Genomic DNA, 20,102 nt, shown 5'->3' on the forward strand with positions numbered 1-20,102 from the left:
AAGTCCGAAAAATTTCTATCAGGAATGAATTTTCTATGGATTTTCTTAAAAGATAGCAAGTTCCGGTTTTTTATAGACTAATTATAGAATTTCTTCCTCAAAATTCTTATTATATTCAAAATTTCTGGTGTCTTGATTTATTTTAATTTTTTAGATTAAAAATAACGATTTAATTTGATGATACAGAAATACTAATTCGATTTATGATACTGAAGTTAGCGGACGTCTAATAATTTTTGGATTTTTTTTTAGACGATAAAACATAAAAAAAAATATTTGAAAAAATTGCACCTGTAGTTTTTAAAATTTTTTACATGTGCGTATTTTTATTTTATTTTTTTACAATTGAGTTGTTGAAAAACAAAAATTCAAAAATTTTTTAATGCCTGCTAACTTCAGGATCATTTCGATTTTGATGGTTTTGAATTATTTTTCGACACAAAAGTTCTCAGGTTTGATAATGATCTATACAATCATAGGATTCTCAGAGAAGTCTTCTGATAAAACGCTAGCACATAAAAGTGAAGGAAAAAAATTTATACTTAAAATTTCGCGTCCATGGTCTAGGATTTCTATACAGATAATGTATCATAATTATATTTCCCCACAAAATTGAATTATCTATTGTTTGGTAACAATTATAAACACATTTGGTGATAAAAAAACAAGTATATTTTTACAAAAACATGTTCATTATTTTCGTTTTTTTCGACTCTTGGATCCTCTGTGCTGATAACGATCGACAGAAGCTGATGAAAGGTCCGTAAAAATTTTTTCCCACCTAATTTTATTGTCTCATATTCTGAAAGAATTACAAAGAAATTTGACAGAAGAAAAAAAATAATTTTGTTTAATTTTCTGTCACCGAGTCCACAATTATTTGAAATCAAAAACTCAAAGAATCGCAGGCAGGAAAATCTAAAAGAAAGTGACATTAAGATTTTATATAAAAACTATAATTCAAAATATTTAATAATGACTATCATATTTTATGTGTAAAATTCACAGTTTAAATTGTATTTTATTATCATAATTTGTCAGCTATCCTATCATTATAATTATATTATTACAGCAAATTTTTATTTTGCGGTCAGGCAGCTATTTTTTCACCGATTCTAAAAAAAATTTCCCACGACCGTAAGCTTGCGGTTTTATGTTATTCTTAAATTATATATATGTATATTTTTTTCTATTTCTTAATTAAGATTACAGAATCCGTTATGCAGGACATTATTTTATTTTATTTTTTTTATTTTTCCAAAGTCCTTTTTCCCAACAGTTTATAGTTCATTGTTAAAAATACTATCTTCCATTCTATTCACATTCATAAATAAATAAATATATACAACAGAATACATACATAATAACATATAATACACACCTACACATTTTTAAGCTTTCAAGGATAAAAATATCAAGATTTTATCTATTCAAATATAAATATATGTTCCCTTGATTCGAAAAACAGGCGTTCTTGTTGTTGTCGAAGCATCTTGATCATAAAAAATGCAGGATTGTAAATAATTACTCTGTTAAAAATAAAAAAAACCAGAAACTTAAAGTTGAAATAAAATTTCTTCTTAAAATTTTATTTATTTAAAAATAAATAACGAATAAATATAATAGATATTTATATTATTCAGTGACTTATATTACAATTGCAATAAAAAATCCGATGACACCACCTTGAATACCATTCTCCACATACTTCATCTACATCCGATCTACTTTCACATATAATAATATAACGTTGATCAATCGATTCCGCCAATGGACAAGTAAATAAATAATAATCGGCCAATGCAAAACTTCTTTCTCTACAAATTGAAAGCGTGAGAGCTAAAAAAATAAAAAATTTATTATTTTTTCCTTTGAATTCCCAACTTCCTTAGAATAGAAAACAAAAAGACCGAGTTGCAACAAAAGAATTTTAAAAAAATTAAGTGTTTTAACAGCGAAAGGTTACCATGAAAATTCTTAACAAAAAAAAAAATTCCCATTCATTGTGTGCGGTTGCACTGAAATGAAAATAATAGAAGCGAGGAGCAGGAAGCAGAATAAGTAAAGTGAGCAAGGCAAGAAAACTAAAAGTAAAATTTTCTAAATAAAAGCAACGATAGCTGTCTATAATAAACGTTCTCCAGTTTTTTGTGCAGTCGATCAAATAAAGAGTACACTCGCCATTTAATTTCTTCAGCAACATTCCCATGGCTCATTGGACTCCTGTATGTAACTGGTAGCAATGCATAGACCAGAGCATAGACCTGTTGGACATTAATGTGTTCATGTTAGTAAATACGTAAATGTAAGAATAAGAATGATAGAAGAAGAAGGTGGTTCATTGGCTCATGCTCTTCATATATATTGTCCGTTATGTTTGAGTCCAGGGACCTCTGAGAAGGGCACAGAACTACGAGCATACTCCCACCTTCGTGTTTACTTCTATTCCAGCATTCACTGATTCAGAGTATCAACGAAATTACCTGAGACTGGATGTAGAAGTACAGGTAGCACACAAGAACCAACTCTAGCCACTTTACACAGCACTACAACTAGTATTGTACTTGTAGGTATAAAAGTAAAGGTTCTGATGGAGATGGAAGTGGTATCGTAGTAATTCTAACTCTAAATAAAAGCAAAGACTTTAAATGCTACAGTACACTAGTGTAGCATGCGATTGTACCGAGTCCTCGAACACTTACATCAACTTACTACCACTTTTTCCACGTTTCTCTTGTGCTCTTCCCCCACTAACAGTATCCACAGATCTCCACTACTTTTGTACCATACTCTTCATTCCTGCTACCAGCTACCAGCAACCAACAGCCAACGCGAAAGGTTCTTTTAAACCTGAGTAACTCTCGGCGCCAGTTCACCAGAACTCTTCAGTCTTCAGTTACACTTGCGGGCCACGAGTGTACGGTATTATTTAACGTACAACGTGGACTGCTGGATGATTGCTCGTGTGTACGTGGACCAATTTTTAAATAACGTCAACACTAATGTAAAACACCAGCACGGACTCTTTCCTGGTGGGCGAACAGTTTGATGGAATTATTTTGAAGCATAATGATGAGTTGCAGCAGTCGGTGAAGAAATAGAATTTAATGCTCATTTATGAGCACTTTCGCGTTAGAAAATTGAATCACAATGACGGTGTAAAAATTTTTAAGTGCTTTGTGTATGTGTTATTTTATTTAAATTATTTATAAAATGGCAAGTGGAATAATGACAATAAAGTAAGTGGATTGTTGTTATTATATTTGTTTACTTGCTTACTTTCCTTGTGTTGGTTTAGTTTGTAAGTAAATTAGAGCAGATATGTGATAAATATGTTGAATATGTTGGATGCTGGATAATTTGAGATGTGCTCACTCGACCATGACCTCAACTTGGTTTTTTCTTAACTGCTGATGATCCGGCACGCAAGAACCGTTAGTGCTGGTTAAATATCATACTCTGTAACTGAGGAAATTATTTTTTGAATTTTAAACTGGAAATTTATTAGATATAAAACCGATGATGATTAAATTAGAAATTTCATGTTTTATTTATTCATTTATTTATTTTTTTATTATTGTAATTGAAGAAGCTATCAGTCTGTAAAATGACAATTGAGAAATGCGGATGTTAAATAATAGACAAATCAATCAAGCGCATCTACTGGTTATAATTAAAGATTAAGTAATCAGAAATAAAAAATAATTTATGATAAATCGATGATGAAGAACGCACAGTTTGTTTTTAAATCCTCGATAAATTAACGTCTTACTATACACGGTTTTGACTTATGACCTTTAATATTTCCAGCTTTAACTCTCGGACCGCTGATGGCTTACAAATGTTTAACACTTTGAATTTATAAATGTATCTAATTATTTATATTTAACAATTTTATTCTCGTTTGTAGCATTGATTTATTCAGTATTTAAAATTAATGGTTGACTATTTCTAAAGACATAAAAACAGTAATTTAAAATTAAAGTTACGCGAAAATTAACCGTGTAACCAAAGACGAGAAAGTATCTTCTGGTCCGATGATGTTCTGCAGTATTTATTATATTGTATTGGGCGAGTCTTTGCTCGGGCAATTTTATCCAGAAGAAAGAGATGTAAAACCGGCAGAAATGGAGATCCAAGTAGCACACAAGGAGACATCGATGCCTCGAGCAATATTTTTTATTTATTTTCGTGTCTCGCGAAATTTCATCTCGGTATCACGTTCACATTTTCTATTATCTTTTACAAGTGAAGCTAGAAATTTTTTTAAATATATAAAACCCATACTTCATTTTTGAATCTCTCTTTGATAAAAATAGCAAATAGTCATAGGAATAATTAATCAAGGAATTGAACGGCTATTAATTAAATTAATTAATGTTTGGTTACAGAAGTTCAATGATCTTGACCATAGTCTTGCTGATAATAGAATCAAGTAATGCACAATGGCAGCCTTGTATAGAATTAAAGCAGGATTTGCACATCCCCTGCAAATGTTCGCAATCACCAGAGCATCCGCAGTCGTTACGCATGGACTGTGATCGGGTGATATTCACCCGAGAGTCCTTGGAATTGCTGAGAGACCAGCCAGTTATTTCAATAAGCCGTCGTCACAGTGGATATCAAAAATTACCCGAGGATTTATTGAGCTCGGGATTCCAATTGGAGAAGCTCGATCTCACCGGTAATTCGATTCAGCGGCTGATGGATCGCAATTTGCAGCTGCAGAGCCACTTGAAAGAACTCCGTCTCGGGGACAATTTGCTCGGTGATAATCTAAACCCCATTTTCTCCAGCAACGAATTTCGCGAGCTGGCTGAGCTGAAGCTTCTAGACCTTCACGGTAATGGACTGAGAAGTATCGAGGAGGGAATATTCAAAGGCTGCATGAACTTGGAAGATCTTTATCTTGATGATAACAATTTGACAACTGTGCCAGCAGACTCTTTGAAAGGTCCGCGGGCCATCAGAATCCTTTCTCTCGCCGGGAATAGTATAGGTAATTAATAAATAAACTACAGAGCGTAAAAAGTAATAGCAGCAGTAAATGTAATGAGAAATGTATATTTTTTTCTTCTAGGTTCATTACCAAGGAATGCCTTTGGAAGTCTTGGAGAATCTCTTTTGCGTGTTGACCTGAGTCGCAATGAGCTGTTACACATGGAAGACGACGCTCTTGTTGGTTTAAAGCACCTGCTCTTCTTGAATCTCTCTCGCAACGATCTCACTCGATTCAACAGCGACGTATTCAAAGGTAATTACACTTAATCATGCACTTTGATATAAATATCACGCCTCTTAGCTACAGTTAACAAATAAATAACAACAACCAGAACAAGTAAACATAATTATCATCCGTACTCATATTTTTGTGAAGATCAGAAAGTTACCGTAACTGTTCCTGATAGTATTTTAATAAACATAGATATAGACATAGACATTATTATTAGTCATAGTGATAGTAAGATAGTAATAACAACAATGAATATCCTGATGTTACACACGTACACACAAAACACCTGGGAAAGAGAACGATCTTTACAAGCGAAACGATTCTATTCGTGTTTTTACCAGACCGGCATATCGTGAGAAAAAATCTACACGCAAACTTGCCTGCATTCTGTTACACTGCATCAATGTGTGATAGCGTAGCAGTATATACATGTAATAAATAATAGTATATAGTATATAGTATATAAATGGCCAAGACCTCATACTCTGTATGTATCAACGGTATGTACTATCAGAGTTTACCTGGTTCCGCATGGATCCCCCGCGATATCCCACGACATCCAGGGGTAAACGATCTCCGTTCTTCGCATTCAATTGTATCGTTAATTATTTCCGCGGGTTTTTAAATACTTCCGTCGAGGCGCTATTCAAATATACGGGTCTTAATAACCAATATATAACTAATGACTTATTAAAAAGTGTGTTACTTTTTAGTCGAAAGTGTCTATGAGTACAAGATTCCTCTGTCACGTGATATATGTCTAGTCTAACGTGTTTCACTTGAACAACTTTCTTCCCTCATTTGTCCGCGGGATTTTTAATTACTGACCTTGTTTATACTCTTCACTTGTGATTTTATAAATTCTTCATATTTTATAGGATCATATATTACGATAGAGTAATTAATAACTTTTATTGACTTGACTGACTGGTATCAATTAATCGAGTGGAAAATCTGAGGAATCAGTAGTCGTTTATTTTTATTTCCTCAACTTTTTCTATTATCTGTGTTTATGTTTATGTTAATGCTGTTATTACTGTTGTCATTCATGTGTATTATATATAATATAATATATATTTATCATTTATAACAGACTTTCACCGACTAATAAGCATTCTTTTTTCGTCAATGTCCGTCTGCACGGTGTACTTTGCGATTTCTACACAGCAACTAGCGTGACTTGCTTTGCAATTAAGACTTCTTCAATCATAACTCGAATAATGCAACCTTCGATTATTATTACATATGCTCATCATGAAAATAAACATGACATATAAATAAATTAATACATATAAATATATGGTGATTTGATGACTGATGAGCAAATAAATGTCAAAGCACGAAACACACAATTACTCAATAAAAGTAAAAATAAAAAACTGTAAATCTTGTATCTTATTACCGCTAATTGTTGTAAGATAATTACCTGGAAAATAAATTGTTGAGTAGATAAAAACAAATGAAATGAAAGTAACTAAACAAATTTAATAGCTAACGCACTTGCATATGATGCCGGTATCTCATCCAGGAAAATGTATATCATTATAATTGCGAAAAAAAATTTTATTTCATTTACAGGTGCTCACAATTTACTACAATTGGATCTGTCGACAAACTTTCTCCAAGAATTTCCATCAGATGCACTTAGACACCTGACGAGATTGAAATTCCTCAACATATCCAACAATCTGATCACTGTAACTTTTATTTTTACGCATAAAAAGTTTTTTTTTGTGCGGCTGCTAATTAAAAATTGTTTTTTAGGAGATCGAGAGGAGTCACTTGATGGATTTGACGGAACTGCAAGTGCTGGATTTGAGCAAAAACAATATCGGACGGTTAGGAGTTAATGCATTTGCGAATCTTACGGCGCTTGCACGTCTCGATTTAAGCCTCAATGCACTTAGGACGGTATGTAAATAATAATATATATTGCGGAAGTAATAAATATGCATGAGTATACTATTACTATAAACACTGGTATCATAAAATGACGTTTTCTATTTTAATTTTAAGGTTGAAGAGTCAGCATTCGAAGGTCTAGTGAATTTGAAATGGCTATCACTGCAAGACAACAACATTCTACTAGTACCAGGAGCAGCAATTAGCCGCCTTCCGTCGTTGACTCATCTCCATTTAGAGTTTAACCGGATAGCAGCTGTCTCGAATGACTTACTGCGATCCGCCGCAGCGAACCTCGTTTCGCTGGCAATGACAAGAAATTTAGTTCGTGAAATACCGCCGAGAATGTTTCTCAACTTCGACAAACTCATTAGCATCGAAATGTCGGGTAACATGCTATCATCGCTTGCGCAGCAAACGTTCGTCGGACTTGAAGACACTCTTCTGAATCTAGATCTCTCTAATAACCGTCTGGTCTCGATAGCGCCGCTTGCGTTGAAGAATTTACTGTCTCTCAATTTAGCATCCAATCACCTGAAACGATTAACTCCAGATACTTTTGCTAATTTATCAAAGTTGAAGTATCTAAACATCAGTGAGAATCCATTATACGGAGGATTTCCACCGGTTTTCCCGTCATCTATAGTAACTCTTGATGCTTCGAGAACAGGTTTAAAAATTTTACCGACAGTACTATTACTTAATCTTGATTCATTGGCTAAATTACACCTGGCTTACAATCATCTACAAGAGCTCGGTGAAGGAACTTTCCAACATCTTTACAATTTAACTCACGTTGATTTGTCGAATAATATTATTGAGAGAATAGACAATGGCGCATTTGTGGGTCTTATCAATTTGTATGAATTAAATCTCAAGGGCAACCGGTTAACAAATTTTGCTGGTGAATATTTCAATACTGGAACAGGTTTGGAGATAATTGACTTGTCTGATAATGCTATAAGTTATATATCACCAACGGCATTTGTTATTCATCCACGTTTACGTGTTTTGCGATTAAATGGTAACCGATTTTCAAAATTCCCAAGTGAATTCGTAAAACCACTGCAATTTTTAGAGATGATTGATTTATCCGAGAACGCGCTCAAAAATATCGGAGAGTTTGCGTTCTCACAAATGACACGACTAAGAGAATTAGATTTGTCTGACAACAAAATAGAATCTGTCGATGAATTGGCCTTTCACAATTCGACGCAGCTGCAATTTATTGATTTATCGAACAACATAATTGACAGTTTGAGCGAGAGAACAATGGAAGGTGTTGTGAGAATTGAATTTTTAAATCTGCGTAATAACAAACTTACGACACTTCCCGACACTATTTTTGATACCTCACGTGTCAAGGCGGTTGAGAAAATTGATTTGGCTGATAATAAATTTGCTGAGATACCAATACGCGCATTGCAAAGACAATCATCGTCATTGAATTATTTAAATATGGCAAGAAATAAGATGGTCGCAGTATTTACCCAAGAAATAATCGGCAGCCTTAAAGATTTAGATTTATCACAAAATCCGTTGAGTGAAAATGCTATTAAAAGTATTTTAGGCGAAGCTAAAATATTACGTTCACTCAATCTCGCTCACACAAATATCAAGAGTATAAGCAGACTGGAGACTCCATTTTTGAAGTCATTAAATTTATCGGGAAATAATTTATCAGAAGTAAGGCCTTCAGCGCTGGAACGAGCAACACTCTTGGAAACTCTAGATCTGTCTAATAATAACATCGAAGACTTTGCGAGTCTCTCCAATACATATAAAGTCCTTCCAGTCTTACGCAATCTTGATGTGTCGAGCAACAAAGCGAAGAATGTAAACGAGAGTAGCTTCGAAGGCTTGGAAAAGTTACGCAATCTCAAGATGTCGAATCTCTTGCAGGTAACGAGAATTGAGAAGAGTGCATTCAAAGGTCTCAATAAACTAAAAACACTAATCGCGTACGATTATCCCCGTCTCGGATACTTTGACGTCCAGGGAATTCTCAAAGACATGCACGACCTCCAAATACTTGACGTAGAAATAAAAGACTCGACAGTAGGAAATGATCTGCTGACCATCCGATTGCATCCACGGCTTCAAGAGCTGACTCTCCGCGGTGAAAGGCTCAAGAATATTTTATCAAGCGCTCTCGCTGGTGTAAGAAATTCCCACCTAAAACTAGGCTTAAAGAACTCGTCAATAGAATCGCTCCCCGCGGCAATATTCTTCCCGATACCGCGATCGACTCAAGTGGATCTCGATATTTCTGGCAGCAAGTTTTCATCAATCCCAGCTCAGTTTATCAGCGCTCTGGACGAAAGAAGCGGAATGGTCCGAGTCCAAGGACTGGACACCAATCCCATAAACTGCGACTGCGAAGCTAAACATCTTTGGCGATGGCTAAGAATGATTTCAACAAATTTACAAGTCCGCTGCAAAAGTCCTATTCATCTCTACAACAAACACTTGATTGACTTGACCGAAGATCTTTTATCGTGCGAACGCTCAACAACCCCGAGGTTCATAACAACTCAGACGACTCCATCAACCAGATACACGGCCTCTGAACCCGACATCATATGGACCGTAGCTCCAACTCCCCCGGACACCAGAAATAAACACTATCCAGACATGAATGGCCCCGCAGTCTCGGGGTCAACTACCACAGACGATACTTTGATTATCGCGATTGTCGGCGCAGTTGTTGTCATTATTCTGATAACATTAATCATCATCTGCATGTGCTGGTTAAAGTGTTGCAGGCCAGTTAATGACGCTCGCATGACCACCATGGCCTCGAGTATCCACGACGCCTCAGTCCTACGACCTGGAAGTGTTTACTCTGGTAAAATAAACCACGAAGCGTACGTCGGGTCTACGTACAATGGCTCGACATTGGGCCATGGCAATGGACACACTGGACCAAATACTCCCGTACAAATTTTACCATATGTGCAGCCGATGCATGTCATGCATCCAGTTCATGCGTCGACGCCCCAGCAACCTATTTATGGTTACTACGGCGAAAACCCACCTCTCCCTCTGTATGTTTGTGCTTCTGATGATAAATTCAACAGATAGTCTACATGTAGTTACAAAGAAAAAAACATTTTATTTAATTATACTATTATTTATATAAAAATAATTTTTATATTTTATCGAAACAGATTTATTACGCAAAGATGCATTTAAATTTTTCATATTTTGTAAATATATTTTTAAGATTATTATGTAATTTATATTTTAAATGTATTGAATTTTTTAATAGTTATGTAATTACATAAAAATATTTAAAATAATTAATTAAATTACTAAGAGGTAAATAAATTTTGAATAAAATAAATATTAATATTCAAATGTCAAATTTTTTTAAACTTACCAATAATTCGATAAATATTTAAATTTTACTAAACATCGATAATTTAAAAATTTTTAATTTTAAATGACAAATTACTTGTTTTTTTAAATTCATGATTAAGAAATCCGAATGATTGAGATTTTGAATGAGCCCTGTGGAAAAGGTCTTATAAAATCTCATAAAAAAAATTGGCTATGAGAAAACGATCAGTATTTGTCCACGAAAAATCTCAAAAATTCTGATACAATTATTTTCTCATAGATGGTGCATCCAAAAAATTTTTTTCTTAAAATTCTCATATAAATTATCAGAATCTATAAGAAACAGAAGCTGTAATATTGTGAGTATAAGTATTTATAAGTTTTCGAAAAATGTAAAGTTTACAATTGAGTAGATTTTGGAAATGAATAAGATTGTATGAGACGATTTCTGAAGTAATCATACAAGATTTGATACTGATTAATTAATGTGAGTACAGTTATTTTCCATATAGTTTATATGCTAAATGATTGAATTTTTTAGCATGAATTCAAAAAGTTTCTATTATGTATACTCAAGAATATTTGTATAAGTATTTACGCGGAAAATATTTAGCAATCTATTCACGAAAAATCTATGAAATTGAATCCGTTTATTTATTCATCAAAAATTACTCAAGTAAACATTAATATTAAATATTAAAGTCATGATGTATTATGGGATATACTATAGTACAACCCAAACAGGTACTTGTTGGTCTGTTAAATGACGCAGGAGTACTCGAATAAAATCGTATTGAAATTTGGAATATAACACTTCTGAAATAAATGTCTTACCAGGGACACTACAAATCGTAGGCGCGATCTCGTGGCGAGCACCGAACTACCCCCGCTGCTGCTACCTAGCACCGGTGACTTTCCCCTTCTCCATATCGATCTTTTCTCCCGAGAAATTTTTTCTCTTGGCTTAAGCAACTTTTGTTATTTTGTTCGGAGAATACAAAAAAACTTGCGTGAAAAGAATAGTACTTGTTCCGAGAAATTTGATTCTGTTTAACCAAAAAAATGCAATATCGCTACAAAAAAATAATGCACCAAAAAAAAAAAAAAAAAATGGGGCAAGATAAATTACTGGGTTTGTAAAAAATCACATAGAAACTTATATTTTCACTCATCTCCGAACAGTTAAAATATTTAAAGTACAAGAAATAGTGATAATATTAGTATTTTTGGTGTAAATTCTTATAAAAAAAAAATGAAGTTAAGCAATTATTTTTGAATGAATCTGATAAAATTAATATTTTATGTGAATGGAAATTATTTATAAAATCTCATAAGTACTCCATAATATTTTATAAGTAATAGCCTTCTAACTAAAACTTACAAAAACTCATAAATCACATAGCTTTTAAATTAAAATTAAATCTTTTAAGTTTTTACAAGTTAATTCGATTATAGATTTTCTTACTAATTCTCATAAAATTTTTATGAGAAAAAGGTCTGCATTTGTCCATGTGATTCCTGATTCAGTCTCATAAATTTTCGAAGAAATACATGTTAAATATTTTCTCATAAAATATGACAAATATTTTATGATATTCAATAAGATATTATCTCCTAGGATAACTCTTACTAAAACTTATAAATTCTGGAAATTTCATATAAAAAAATAATCTTATTGAGATTTTGTAAGTATTATAACATCGGAATTCGCCTGATCAATTCTTATTGAAAATAGATTAGAATAAACTGTAACAATCTTATAGAAGTGAAAGTACTTATTCAATCTCATAATCGTTGGCGGAATTCGAGTCACAAAATCTCATAAATTAAAAAATCTTACTCATTCTTTTAAAAATCTAGTACGGAAATCATGATAGGAACACATCAAAAGCTTTGACTCATAGATTCTCATAAAAATTCATATGAGAATTTTTTTAAATCTCATAGATATTTTCGAAGCTCATAGATTCTCATAAAAAATATTCAATATCTTATCAGAATTTATGAGAGCTTTTCCACAGGGAGTTGAAGAAAAAAATTGAATAAAAAAATAATATTGTAGATAAGATTCAACTAAATCTTGAATTTAAAAACTGGTTCTAGATCTGCATGATACTGAAAAAAGTAACGATCCTGAAGTTAGCAGACAATTAAAAATTTTTTGATTTTTTTTGAACAGTTAAATTTGAAGAAAAAAAAAACTAAAAATATGCACATGTAGAAAATTTAAAAGACCAAGCCCTGATTAAACAACTGAATTCGACCGAATTAAAAATTTTAATTCTGTGATATTCTGTCGAATTCTGCTAAACAGAATTCAACTGAACTGAAAATTTGAATTTGAATTAAACAGAATAAAACCAATTTAAAAATTTCAAATTCGTTTTAATTCAGTTCAATTCGGTTTCAGAACCAGTAATTGGAGAATTATTTTCGAATTAATCAGAATTAAACCGAATAGAATTATTTAAATTTGTTTTAATTTGGACAAATTGTGGTTTTCTTGCCGAATTAGACAGAATTCATTTTTAAGTTACGTACCAAATTAACAGAATTTATCTGAATTGAATAGAATTAAAAATTTAATTTTGTTTAACCGATTGAATTCAGTTGTTTATTCAGGGAGTGCAATTTTTTAAAATATTTTTTTTTTTTTATAACTCATCGTTTTTAAAAAAATCCAAAAATTTTTAATTGTTTGCTAATTTCTGTATCATAAAAATTAGATGAATAATTATTTAGATTTTATAAACAAATATAATATTTACGTAAAAATATGTCTTGTGTAGTGATTCGAATAAAAAAAAAAATATTTACGAACAATAAAAAAGATAATCGAGAAAACATTTGCCGGTAAACAAAAGTCCTTCATCACCTGATGCCACTCATCGAACCTTAACCTCTTCAATCACTTGGTTCTGTTTCTTGCATCAGTCATCGGCCTGCAAATCAGTTCCACAATAAACTTCCCAATAAATGCATCCGTATCTTTGTGCTTCATAATATTTTTCTATCAGATTACACTGAAATTTATACATACAATAAAATAAATAAATATGAACTCAGATCATACGCACAGAAGGTGGAGTCATATACGCAAAATACTAGAGAGATCTGGACCATTTTGCCGGCCTGACTTTGAGCCGTCTCCCGATATCTTAGAATTTTTAATGGAGAATTGCAAAGTCCTCGTGATTGGGGCTGGTGGTCTAGGATGTGAACTGCTAAAAAATTTAGCTCTCATGGGGTTTAGAAAAATAGATGTCATTGATATGGATACCATCGAACTCTCAAATCTCAACAGGTAAAGTTACATCTCATCAGCATGTCATCCTCTATAACCAGCTAACCCTTACTAATTAATTTGTAAACTTGTCAGGCAGTTTTTGTTCCGCCACAAAGACCTGGGATTTTCAAAAGCCGAAGTTGCCGCCAAGTTCATAAACGAAAGGGTGCCAGGGTGCAACGTGACACCTCACTGCTGCAAGATCCAGGAAAAAGACGAATCATTTTATCGTCAGTTCCACATTGTCGTTTGTGGACTGGACTCAATCGTAGCCCGAAGATGGATCAACGGGATGTTGATATCTCTGCTGCAGTATTCGGAAAATGATTTAGACCAAACCTCAGTAATTCCAATGGTCGACGGTGGTACTGAAGGATTCAAAGGCAATGCCAGAGTTATTTTGCCAGGTTTATCTGCTTGTATCGAATGTACACTTGATTTATATCCACCTCAAGTGAGTAGATTTTAATTTGCCAGTGTTACAATTACACCCACAACAACTCTACTCACTCACAACTTTACTCAGCCTCAAATCTACTTACAGTTTTTTTTACTCAGGTTTAATTCTACTCAGTTATATCTTTACTCAGCTATAACTTTACTCACGTATTTTATTCTATCGATAAAATAATCAATTCTTTGTGAGTTGAATTGTAGCTGAGTCTAATTAAACCTGAGTAAAAAAAACTGTAAGTAGATTTGAGGCTGAGTAAAGTTGTGATTGAGTAGAATTGCAACACTGCCTTAAACTTCATTTTATTAACATCTTGATGTGCTAATTAATTATTTCCACCTGCTTCTAGACGACGTATCCTCTGTGTACAATAGCCAACACTCCCAGATTACCTGAGCACTGCATTGAATACGTAAAAGTTATTCAGTGGCCCAAAGAAAATCCCTACGACTGTGTGATTGATGGCGATGATCCTCAGCACATCAATTGGATTTACGAAAAATCATTTGAACGCGCGACGCAATTCGGTATCCGCGGAGTCACTTACAGACTTGTCCAAGGTGTCGTTAAAAATATCATACCCGCTGTTGCATCAACCAACGCAACAATAGCCGCCACCTGCGCTACTGAAGTTTTCAAAATTGCTACCAGTTGTAGCGCATCATTGAATAATTACATGGTAGCTCTTTGTTTAGATTTCTTATCAGTTATTGCTGGTGAATTTAAAATATTTAAATAATTAAATACATTTTATTGCAGGTGTTAAACAACACAGACGGGATTTACACGTACACTTATGAGGCTGAAAAGAGGACTGATTGTCTAGGATGCAGTGAAATTCCACGAGAGCTTGAAGTACGTGACGGTAACATCAAGTTGAAGGATTTGATTGAAATATTATGCGAGCGACATGATCTGCAGATGAAAGATCCTGGAATTACTGCGAACATAAACGGAAAAAATAAAACACTTTACATGCACACTGTTGCGAGTATCGAAGTACAGACGCGTGAAAATTTGACTAAAACGCTGGCGGAGTTGGGATTGAAAAGTGATATGGAAATAAATGTTGCGGATGTAACGACTCCTAAGACTAAAATAATTAAATTAAAATTTTTGAACGACAATGATGTCGAGATGGCTTGATATTTGTTATAATAATAATAGTTATATAAAAAAAAAAGTTATTTATAAAAGCATTGTAAATACTTGAACTTCCTTTTGTTACTCTTGATTTTTATTACGGGCAAGCTCATTAGTATAAAATTAATACAATATTTTCAGCATAAATTGACTTTATTATTATTAATTAATAATTATTATCGAACAATTTTATTTTCTTCGTATTGCCAATAACGGAATTGATTTAAATAATAATAAAAAATAAAAATAATTATTATTTGTAACAGACAATTTTAGTCACCAGTTAAATTTAAGTATTAAAACTCCACTCATTAACACTCGACATATGCACAAAATTTTTATTTCTTTTAGTTTTAGTAGAAAAAATATCTATTAACAGATTAACTATTGATTTAATATATAAAATTATCATATTACACAAGTAATTTATCATTAATCATCAATTATTTTTCTACATCTCATCTTTTACCTCATGCGTATCCTCATTTTAATTACGCATTTTATTTTTCATTACCGTTATCGACTACAAACTCTCAAAGATCCTGCTTTACTTTATTTACTGATCAGTAATCTGTCGTTTTAATTTACAATAATTAATGCGAGTAATTAAAAGCAAACAAACAATAGTAATTTTAATTGTATGGTTAGGGGTTCAAACGAAATACTCCGAAGCCTTTGTAAATCATTATCAGTTTATCAATACTCCCAAAATTAACACTCTGTTTATTTTTACAATGTAAATTCATTTAGTAATTATTTTTTTTTACTTTTATATAATTTTATAAATATATTTCGAAAACTAAACAGTTAAATCACTCATGTATTGCTTATTTGATCTATCAATATCTAAAGTGAAAATTGATATTTCAAATCATCAAAAAAATAAATGAGAGCAACTATAAATTAATAGACAAGTGTAATTACGCACACTTGAATTCCTGCAAATTGTTATAATAATAAAAAAAAAAAGCAGACATCAATTAGGCTGATGTCCGTCCGAGACAATGATTACAGAGAGATCTCATTGAATAATAATTACAATGTAAAATAATATTACATTAATCAATGAATCAAAGTACTTAGTTATGATATCGCTGCGATAAATCGAGATACTCTGAGGTATAATACGGAGAAAATGTAATAAAAAAAGATTAAGTATAATGTGAATGATCAAGAGCGTAATGCAAAACAAAAGTTGATAGAGTTTATCTAGACACTTTCGCAACCATGAACACGCATATGAAAGTGATCATTTGTTTAAAATTTTTAAGTTTTTAAATTTTATTTTTAATAACAAGGAAGATATGCGGCAGTGCAAGAGCATCTGGTGCCACAGTAACAACACTCGTGTCCATGGAGGGTTAATTTATTTTTTATTTGTTGGACAATTGCGTGGTAGGTTTTACGAAAGCATCACGCGTCACTCTTGACACTATATCAGTTGGATGTAAGAGTAGGATGTAAATGAGAGTGCACGATGTCAATAAGTCATGGGTGTATGATTTAGTAGGACTGATGTTAAGCCTTGGCATCAACTTCCATGGCAACTTCGCCTACGACTTGTTTCTCTGCCTTCTTTTTCTTCTTCTTTGCTGATTTTGGGTTTGCCGATGAATTAAGAAGCATCTAATGACAATAATGATTAAAAATTAACATCAGCTGAATAACTTTAGTAGAAGGACTAGAAATTATTTAATTACCTTGAGCTCGGGATCTTCTACAACGCAGTCTGATTGGAATGAATCGATTTCAAACGGCAATCCAGTTATTTTGTGAGGACCAGTTGGCATCAGCAATACTGTAAATTTGAACTGGGCGACATACTCACTAGGCTTTTCATACAAAACTTGGAACGGCTCAATCAGTTTGTGATTAACACACTCGACAACAGCCATTTTGGCTTTCTTCTCGTCTTCGAAGGTGCGCAAATTAAAAGGCATAAGTCCATGTTTGTGTGTTACTTCTGAGTAAAACATGCGGGAAGTTTTTAATTTCAGCTGATACGTCTCTTCAGTTTTTTTGTAAATCGTAACACGGGTGTCCTGCTCACGTCCCACACCTTCGCCGGTGCTTACCAGTACGTCCATCGCGTAAACCTCGTGAGTCTCCAACGTGTACTTTTCATGCTCCTTTTTCTGTGCGTCATTTGGGTTCTGTATTATTGTTTTCTCACCGTCTATTTTGAATTGCTTGAGCTGGTGACTCAACATACCCTCTATCGGCTTGCATTTGTACGCCCCGCATATTTTTTCGACCGTTCCCGTTATTGCGTACGTCTGCAATAATTCAAAACCAAATAGTATTTTATAAATTATTACTATAAATAAAAATCATCAGCTAGCACACGACTGATTACAGCCAATCCATCAACGATAGTAAGTAATAAATCTATAGTTACCTCAGTATCAGGTTTCAACAGTCTTAAGGCAGCTTGAGAAGCATAATGTGCAGCTAAAGCTACATCAGCTTTCCTACCAGTGACTTTTTTCTCTGGAGAAGAACCGATGACAATAGTGTGTGCGACAACAGCAATAAAACCATCAACGTGTGCACCCAGATCACTATTTTTAATTATAAAAAATATTTTTATTACTCATTTATTATTATTTACTGCAGCTCTAGTTTACTGGTCAAGATATCTAGGGAATAGGGAATAAAAAACTAGTTTAAATAATTACTTACACTTTTACCATGTCATCATCTTTTAAAATGAGATCTGGCTCGCTGGCAATAGGTGAGAAATGGCAAATGCAATTGTTGACAGATATGCAGGTCGGAAAGGCGATGCCCTTCTTCAATTCCTTCTCCTTTTTAAAAACTTTACTAGTCTCTTCTAGCAACAAACTGTCAGCGTACTCGCAAGTCTCCCTGACAGATGCACCGGCGACGCATTTTTCCAGGACCTGTTTCAGAACCTCTATGAGGACAAAAAAAAAAATTAACTCCGATATGAAAAAATAAAATAAATAAAAGCGTAAGCGTTAATAAATAAATGACAATAATTGGAGTCTCTGCTTATCAGTAATGGTCAAGATAGAAAAAAAAAAAAAAAAAAAACAAGATAGCCTCAAGAAAAATAACGTGGTTATGCATAAAAAAAATAAATGATTAGTAAAAGTAATTATTTAAATGGGTAAAAATTGAAGCTGAATAAATAAGAGAGTAAGAGATTGTTAGCGGATGATATAAAATGTATTATAAATAAATAAATGAATTAGCATTAAAAAGATCGTGCACATGGTGAGCGGTGGCCGGCATTGGCGGGCCCACATTCCATATGGCTACTAACAAATTACTGATTAAAAAATCATAAATAAATAATTGTAAATAATAATAATCATAATATCCAGCATGCTGGACAATCATTGTATCATAATCTTACGGTTAACAATTGCGCCGGCCATTTTATACTTGGTAACAACCAAGTCTTGTTCGATTGTCTTCTCGTTTTCGTCTTTGTCCGCCATTTCTTCAGCACTACTGGAAAAAAACTAATTTTTATATACTAAGCCCGAGTTTTACTGCACGAAGTCACGTGATATAGAGCATAAAGACCACCACCAACTTATAATTGTTTCTCAACCAACTTCCGACTACTCCGAATTATTCTGCAACTAAATGACCAATCAAATTGACCATTTAACCCGTCAAATTCAAGTAACCAATCGTCTTACATTTCAAAAGAAAGTATCGCCCGCAATTGGCTTTCAAAAACGGATGCAAGTGGCGCGGCGCGCACGGATCCGCGCGGGAAATTCAAAACTCCAAACACTCTAACCTAGTTTTCGAAAACTTTTAACCAGGAAAATATGAATTAAAAGTTTACGGTAAATAAGTGGGGTAATAAAAAAGTAAATACTTGTAATTAACTGTAATTTAATACATATTTATTTACATATAAATACTATGGATGTATTTTTATTTATAATTTATTTTTTATCCTTTTTAACAGAGGCTGTTTTTTCGTCACTTGAACTGTCAACTGGAGCTTGCAATGCAGGCATTGATTTTATTGATTCGATTCCATTGGATATATGATCTGGTAAGTCAGCAATAAATCTTATACTTGTTTTTACGCCTTTATTCCACATGCATCCAGCACAATTTGCCATGGCATTGACACTCGGTAACTCTGGAAGCTTTTAAAAAAAATATCAATCATTTCTACTCAGTGTCTTTATGTTTAATTAATTTACCAGTAATTATATAATTAAATTAATAATTATTTACCTCATTGACTACTTCCTTGGGTATATTTTTTTTGACATAAGGTGCAACCGTCGAGTAAATTCTGTTGTAAAAATTAATGCTGTCATCTGAACTTCCCCACAATCCTTCTTGGACAGTCCAGTAAACCAGTCCTCCAGCTACGCTCGATTTAACAGCAAACCTTTGAAAAATAAAAAAAGTCACGTTACTAAAATAATTATCAATAAATAATAAATTTAAATAAAATTTGTAGGTTGGCTTGAAGACCAGAGTTAAAATAATAATTAAATTATTTACCTGATGATTCCCATGGTATTTAAATGATTTAAAGTCTTGGGTATTTATTTAAAAATAAATTTTTCTACCAAAAAAAATGAGTATACAATAATAATGTCAATGATTAATTGAAAATTATGTAAAAGTCCAAAGAATGATAACCCGACATTTCACTGACAAGATTTACAAAAAATAATATTTTATTATTATTATTTTTATTTTCAAATATTTAACTTGTCAATATAAAAATTAATTTT

At 32.8% G+C, this 20,102-nt stretch overlaps 4 protein-coding genes across 4 annotated transcripts; 2 read left to right on the forward strand and 2 right to left on the reverse strand.

Annotated features, from left to right (window-relative positions):
- The first annotated feature begins 3,098 nt into the window (after nt 1–3,098).
- LOC130676646 (protein artichoke-like) lies at nt 3,099–10,481 on the forward strand. Its single transcript, XM_057483007.1, has 6 exons — nt 3,099–3,239; nt 4,392–4,999; nt 5,081–5,254; nt 6,812–6,930; nt 6,998–7,144; nt 7,250–10,481. The coding sequence occupies exons 1-6, from the start codon at nt 3,214–3,216 to the stop codon at nt 10,217–10,219; spliced, it is 4,044 nt and encodes a 1,347-aa protein (XP_057338990.1). The 5' UTR covers nt 3,099–3,213; the 3' UTR covers nt 10,220–10,481.
- A 2,909-nt stretch (nt 10,482–13,390) lies between these two features.
- On the forward strand, nt 13,391–15,611 carry LOC130676662 (NEDD8-activating enzyme E1 catalytic subunit). Its single transcript, XM_057483071.1, has 4 exons — nt 13,391–13,781; nt 13,857–14,217; nt 14,567–14,896; nt 14,977–15,611. The coding sequence occupies exons 1-4, from the start codon at nt 13,534–13,536 to the stop codon at nt 15,361–15,363; spliced, it is 1,326 nt and encodes a 441-aa protein (XP_057339054.1). The 5' UTR covers nt 13,391–13,533; the 3' UTR covers nt 15,364–15,611.
- A 423-nt stretch (nt 15,612–16,034) lies between these two features.
- Nucleotides 16,035–18,903, reverse strand: LOC130676663 (proliferation-associated protein 2G4). Its single transcript, XM_057483072.1, has 5 exons — nt 18,743–18,903; nt 18,043–18,277; nt 17,759–17,921; nt 17,061–17,636; nt 16,035–16,986 (listed from the first exon to the last, which is right to left on the reverse strand). Exons 1-5 carry the CDS (start codon nt 18,825–18,827, stop codon nt 16,879–16,881), a joined length of 1,167 nt encoding a protein of 388 aa, XP_057339055.1. The 5' UTR covers nt 18,828–18,903; the 3' UTR covers nt 16,035–16,878.
- Nucleotides 18,904–19,225: 322 nt separating this feature from the next.
- LOC130676674 (MICOS complex subunit MIC13 homolog QIL1) lies at nt 19,226–20,067 on the reverse strand. Its single transcript, XM_057483091.1, has 3 exons — nt 19,867–20,067; nt 19,591–19,750; nt 19,226–19,499 (listed from the first exon to the last, which is right to left on the reverse strand). The coding sequence occupies exons 1-3, from the start codon at nt 19,878–19,880 to the stop codon at nt 19,290–19,292; spliced, it is 384 nt and encodes a 127-aa protein (XP_057339074.1). The 5' UTR covers nt 19,881–20,067; the 3' UTR covers nt 19,226–19,289.
- Nucleotides 20,068–20,102: the final 35 nt, after the last annotated feature.

This window comes from Microplitis mediator, chromosome 10 (assembly GCF_029852145.1).
Source record: "Microplitis mediator isolate UGA2020A chromosome 10, iyMicMedi2.1, whole genome shotgun sequence".
Lineage (NCBI taxonomy): Eukaryota > Metazoa > Arthropoda > Insecta > Hymenoptera > Braconidae > Microplitis > Microplitis mediator.

Excerpts from the sequence above, each read along its gene's own strand:
- LOC130676663 (XM_057483072.1), bottom strand. The coding sequence starts at position 18,827 with ATGGCGGACAAAGACGAAAACGAGAAGACAATCGAACAAGACTTGGTT. Across the intron at positions 18,278-18,742 it reads GGCCGGCGCAATTGTTAACC|AGGTTCTGAAACAGGTCCTG; the intron begins GTAAGATTATGA and ends TTGTCCTCATAG. Across the intron at positions 17,922-18,042 it reads GATGATGACATGGTAAAAGT|TGATCTGGGTGCACACGTTG; the intron begins GTAAGTAATTAT and ends AATTAAAAATAG.
- LOC130676646 (XM_057483007.1), top strand. The coding sequence starts at position 3,214 with ATGGCAAGTGGAATAATGACAATAAA. Across the intron at positions 5,000-5,080 it reads TCTCGCCGGGAATAGTATAG|GTTCATTACCAAGGAATGCC; the intron begins GTAATTAATAAA and ends TTTTTCTTCTAG. Across the intron at positions 5,255-6,811 it reads CAACAGCGACGTATTCAAAG|GTGCTCACAATTTACTACAA; the intron begins GTAATTACACTT and ends TTTCATTTACAG.
- LOC130676674 (XM_057483091.1), bottom strand. Across the intron at positions 19,500-19,590 it reads CCAAGGAAGTAGTCAATGAG|CTTCCAGAGTTACCGAGTGT; the intron begins GTAAATAATTAT and ends TTTTTTTAAAAG.
- LOC130676662 (XM_057483071.1), top strand. The coding sequence starts at position 13,534 with ATGAACTCAGATCATACGCACAGAAGGTGGAGTCATATACGCAAAATA. Across the intron at positions 13,782-13,856 it reads GAACTCTCAAATCTCAACAG|GCAGTTTTTGTTCCGCCACA; the intron begins GTAAAGTTACAT and ends TAAACTTGTCAG. Across the intron at positions 14,218-14,566 it reads TTGATTTATATCCACCTCAA|ACGACGTATCCTCTGTGTAC; the intron begins GTGAGTAGATTT and ends ACCTGCTTCTAG.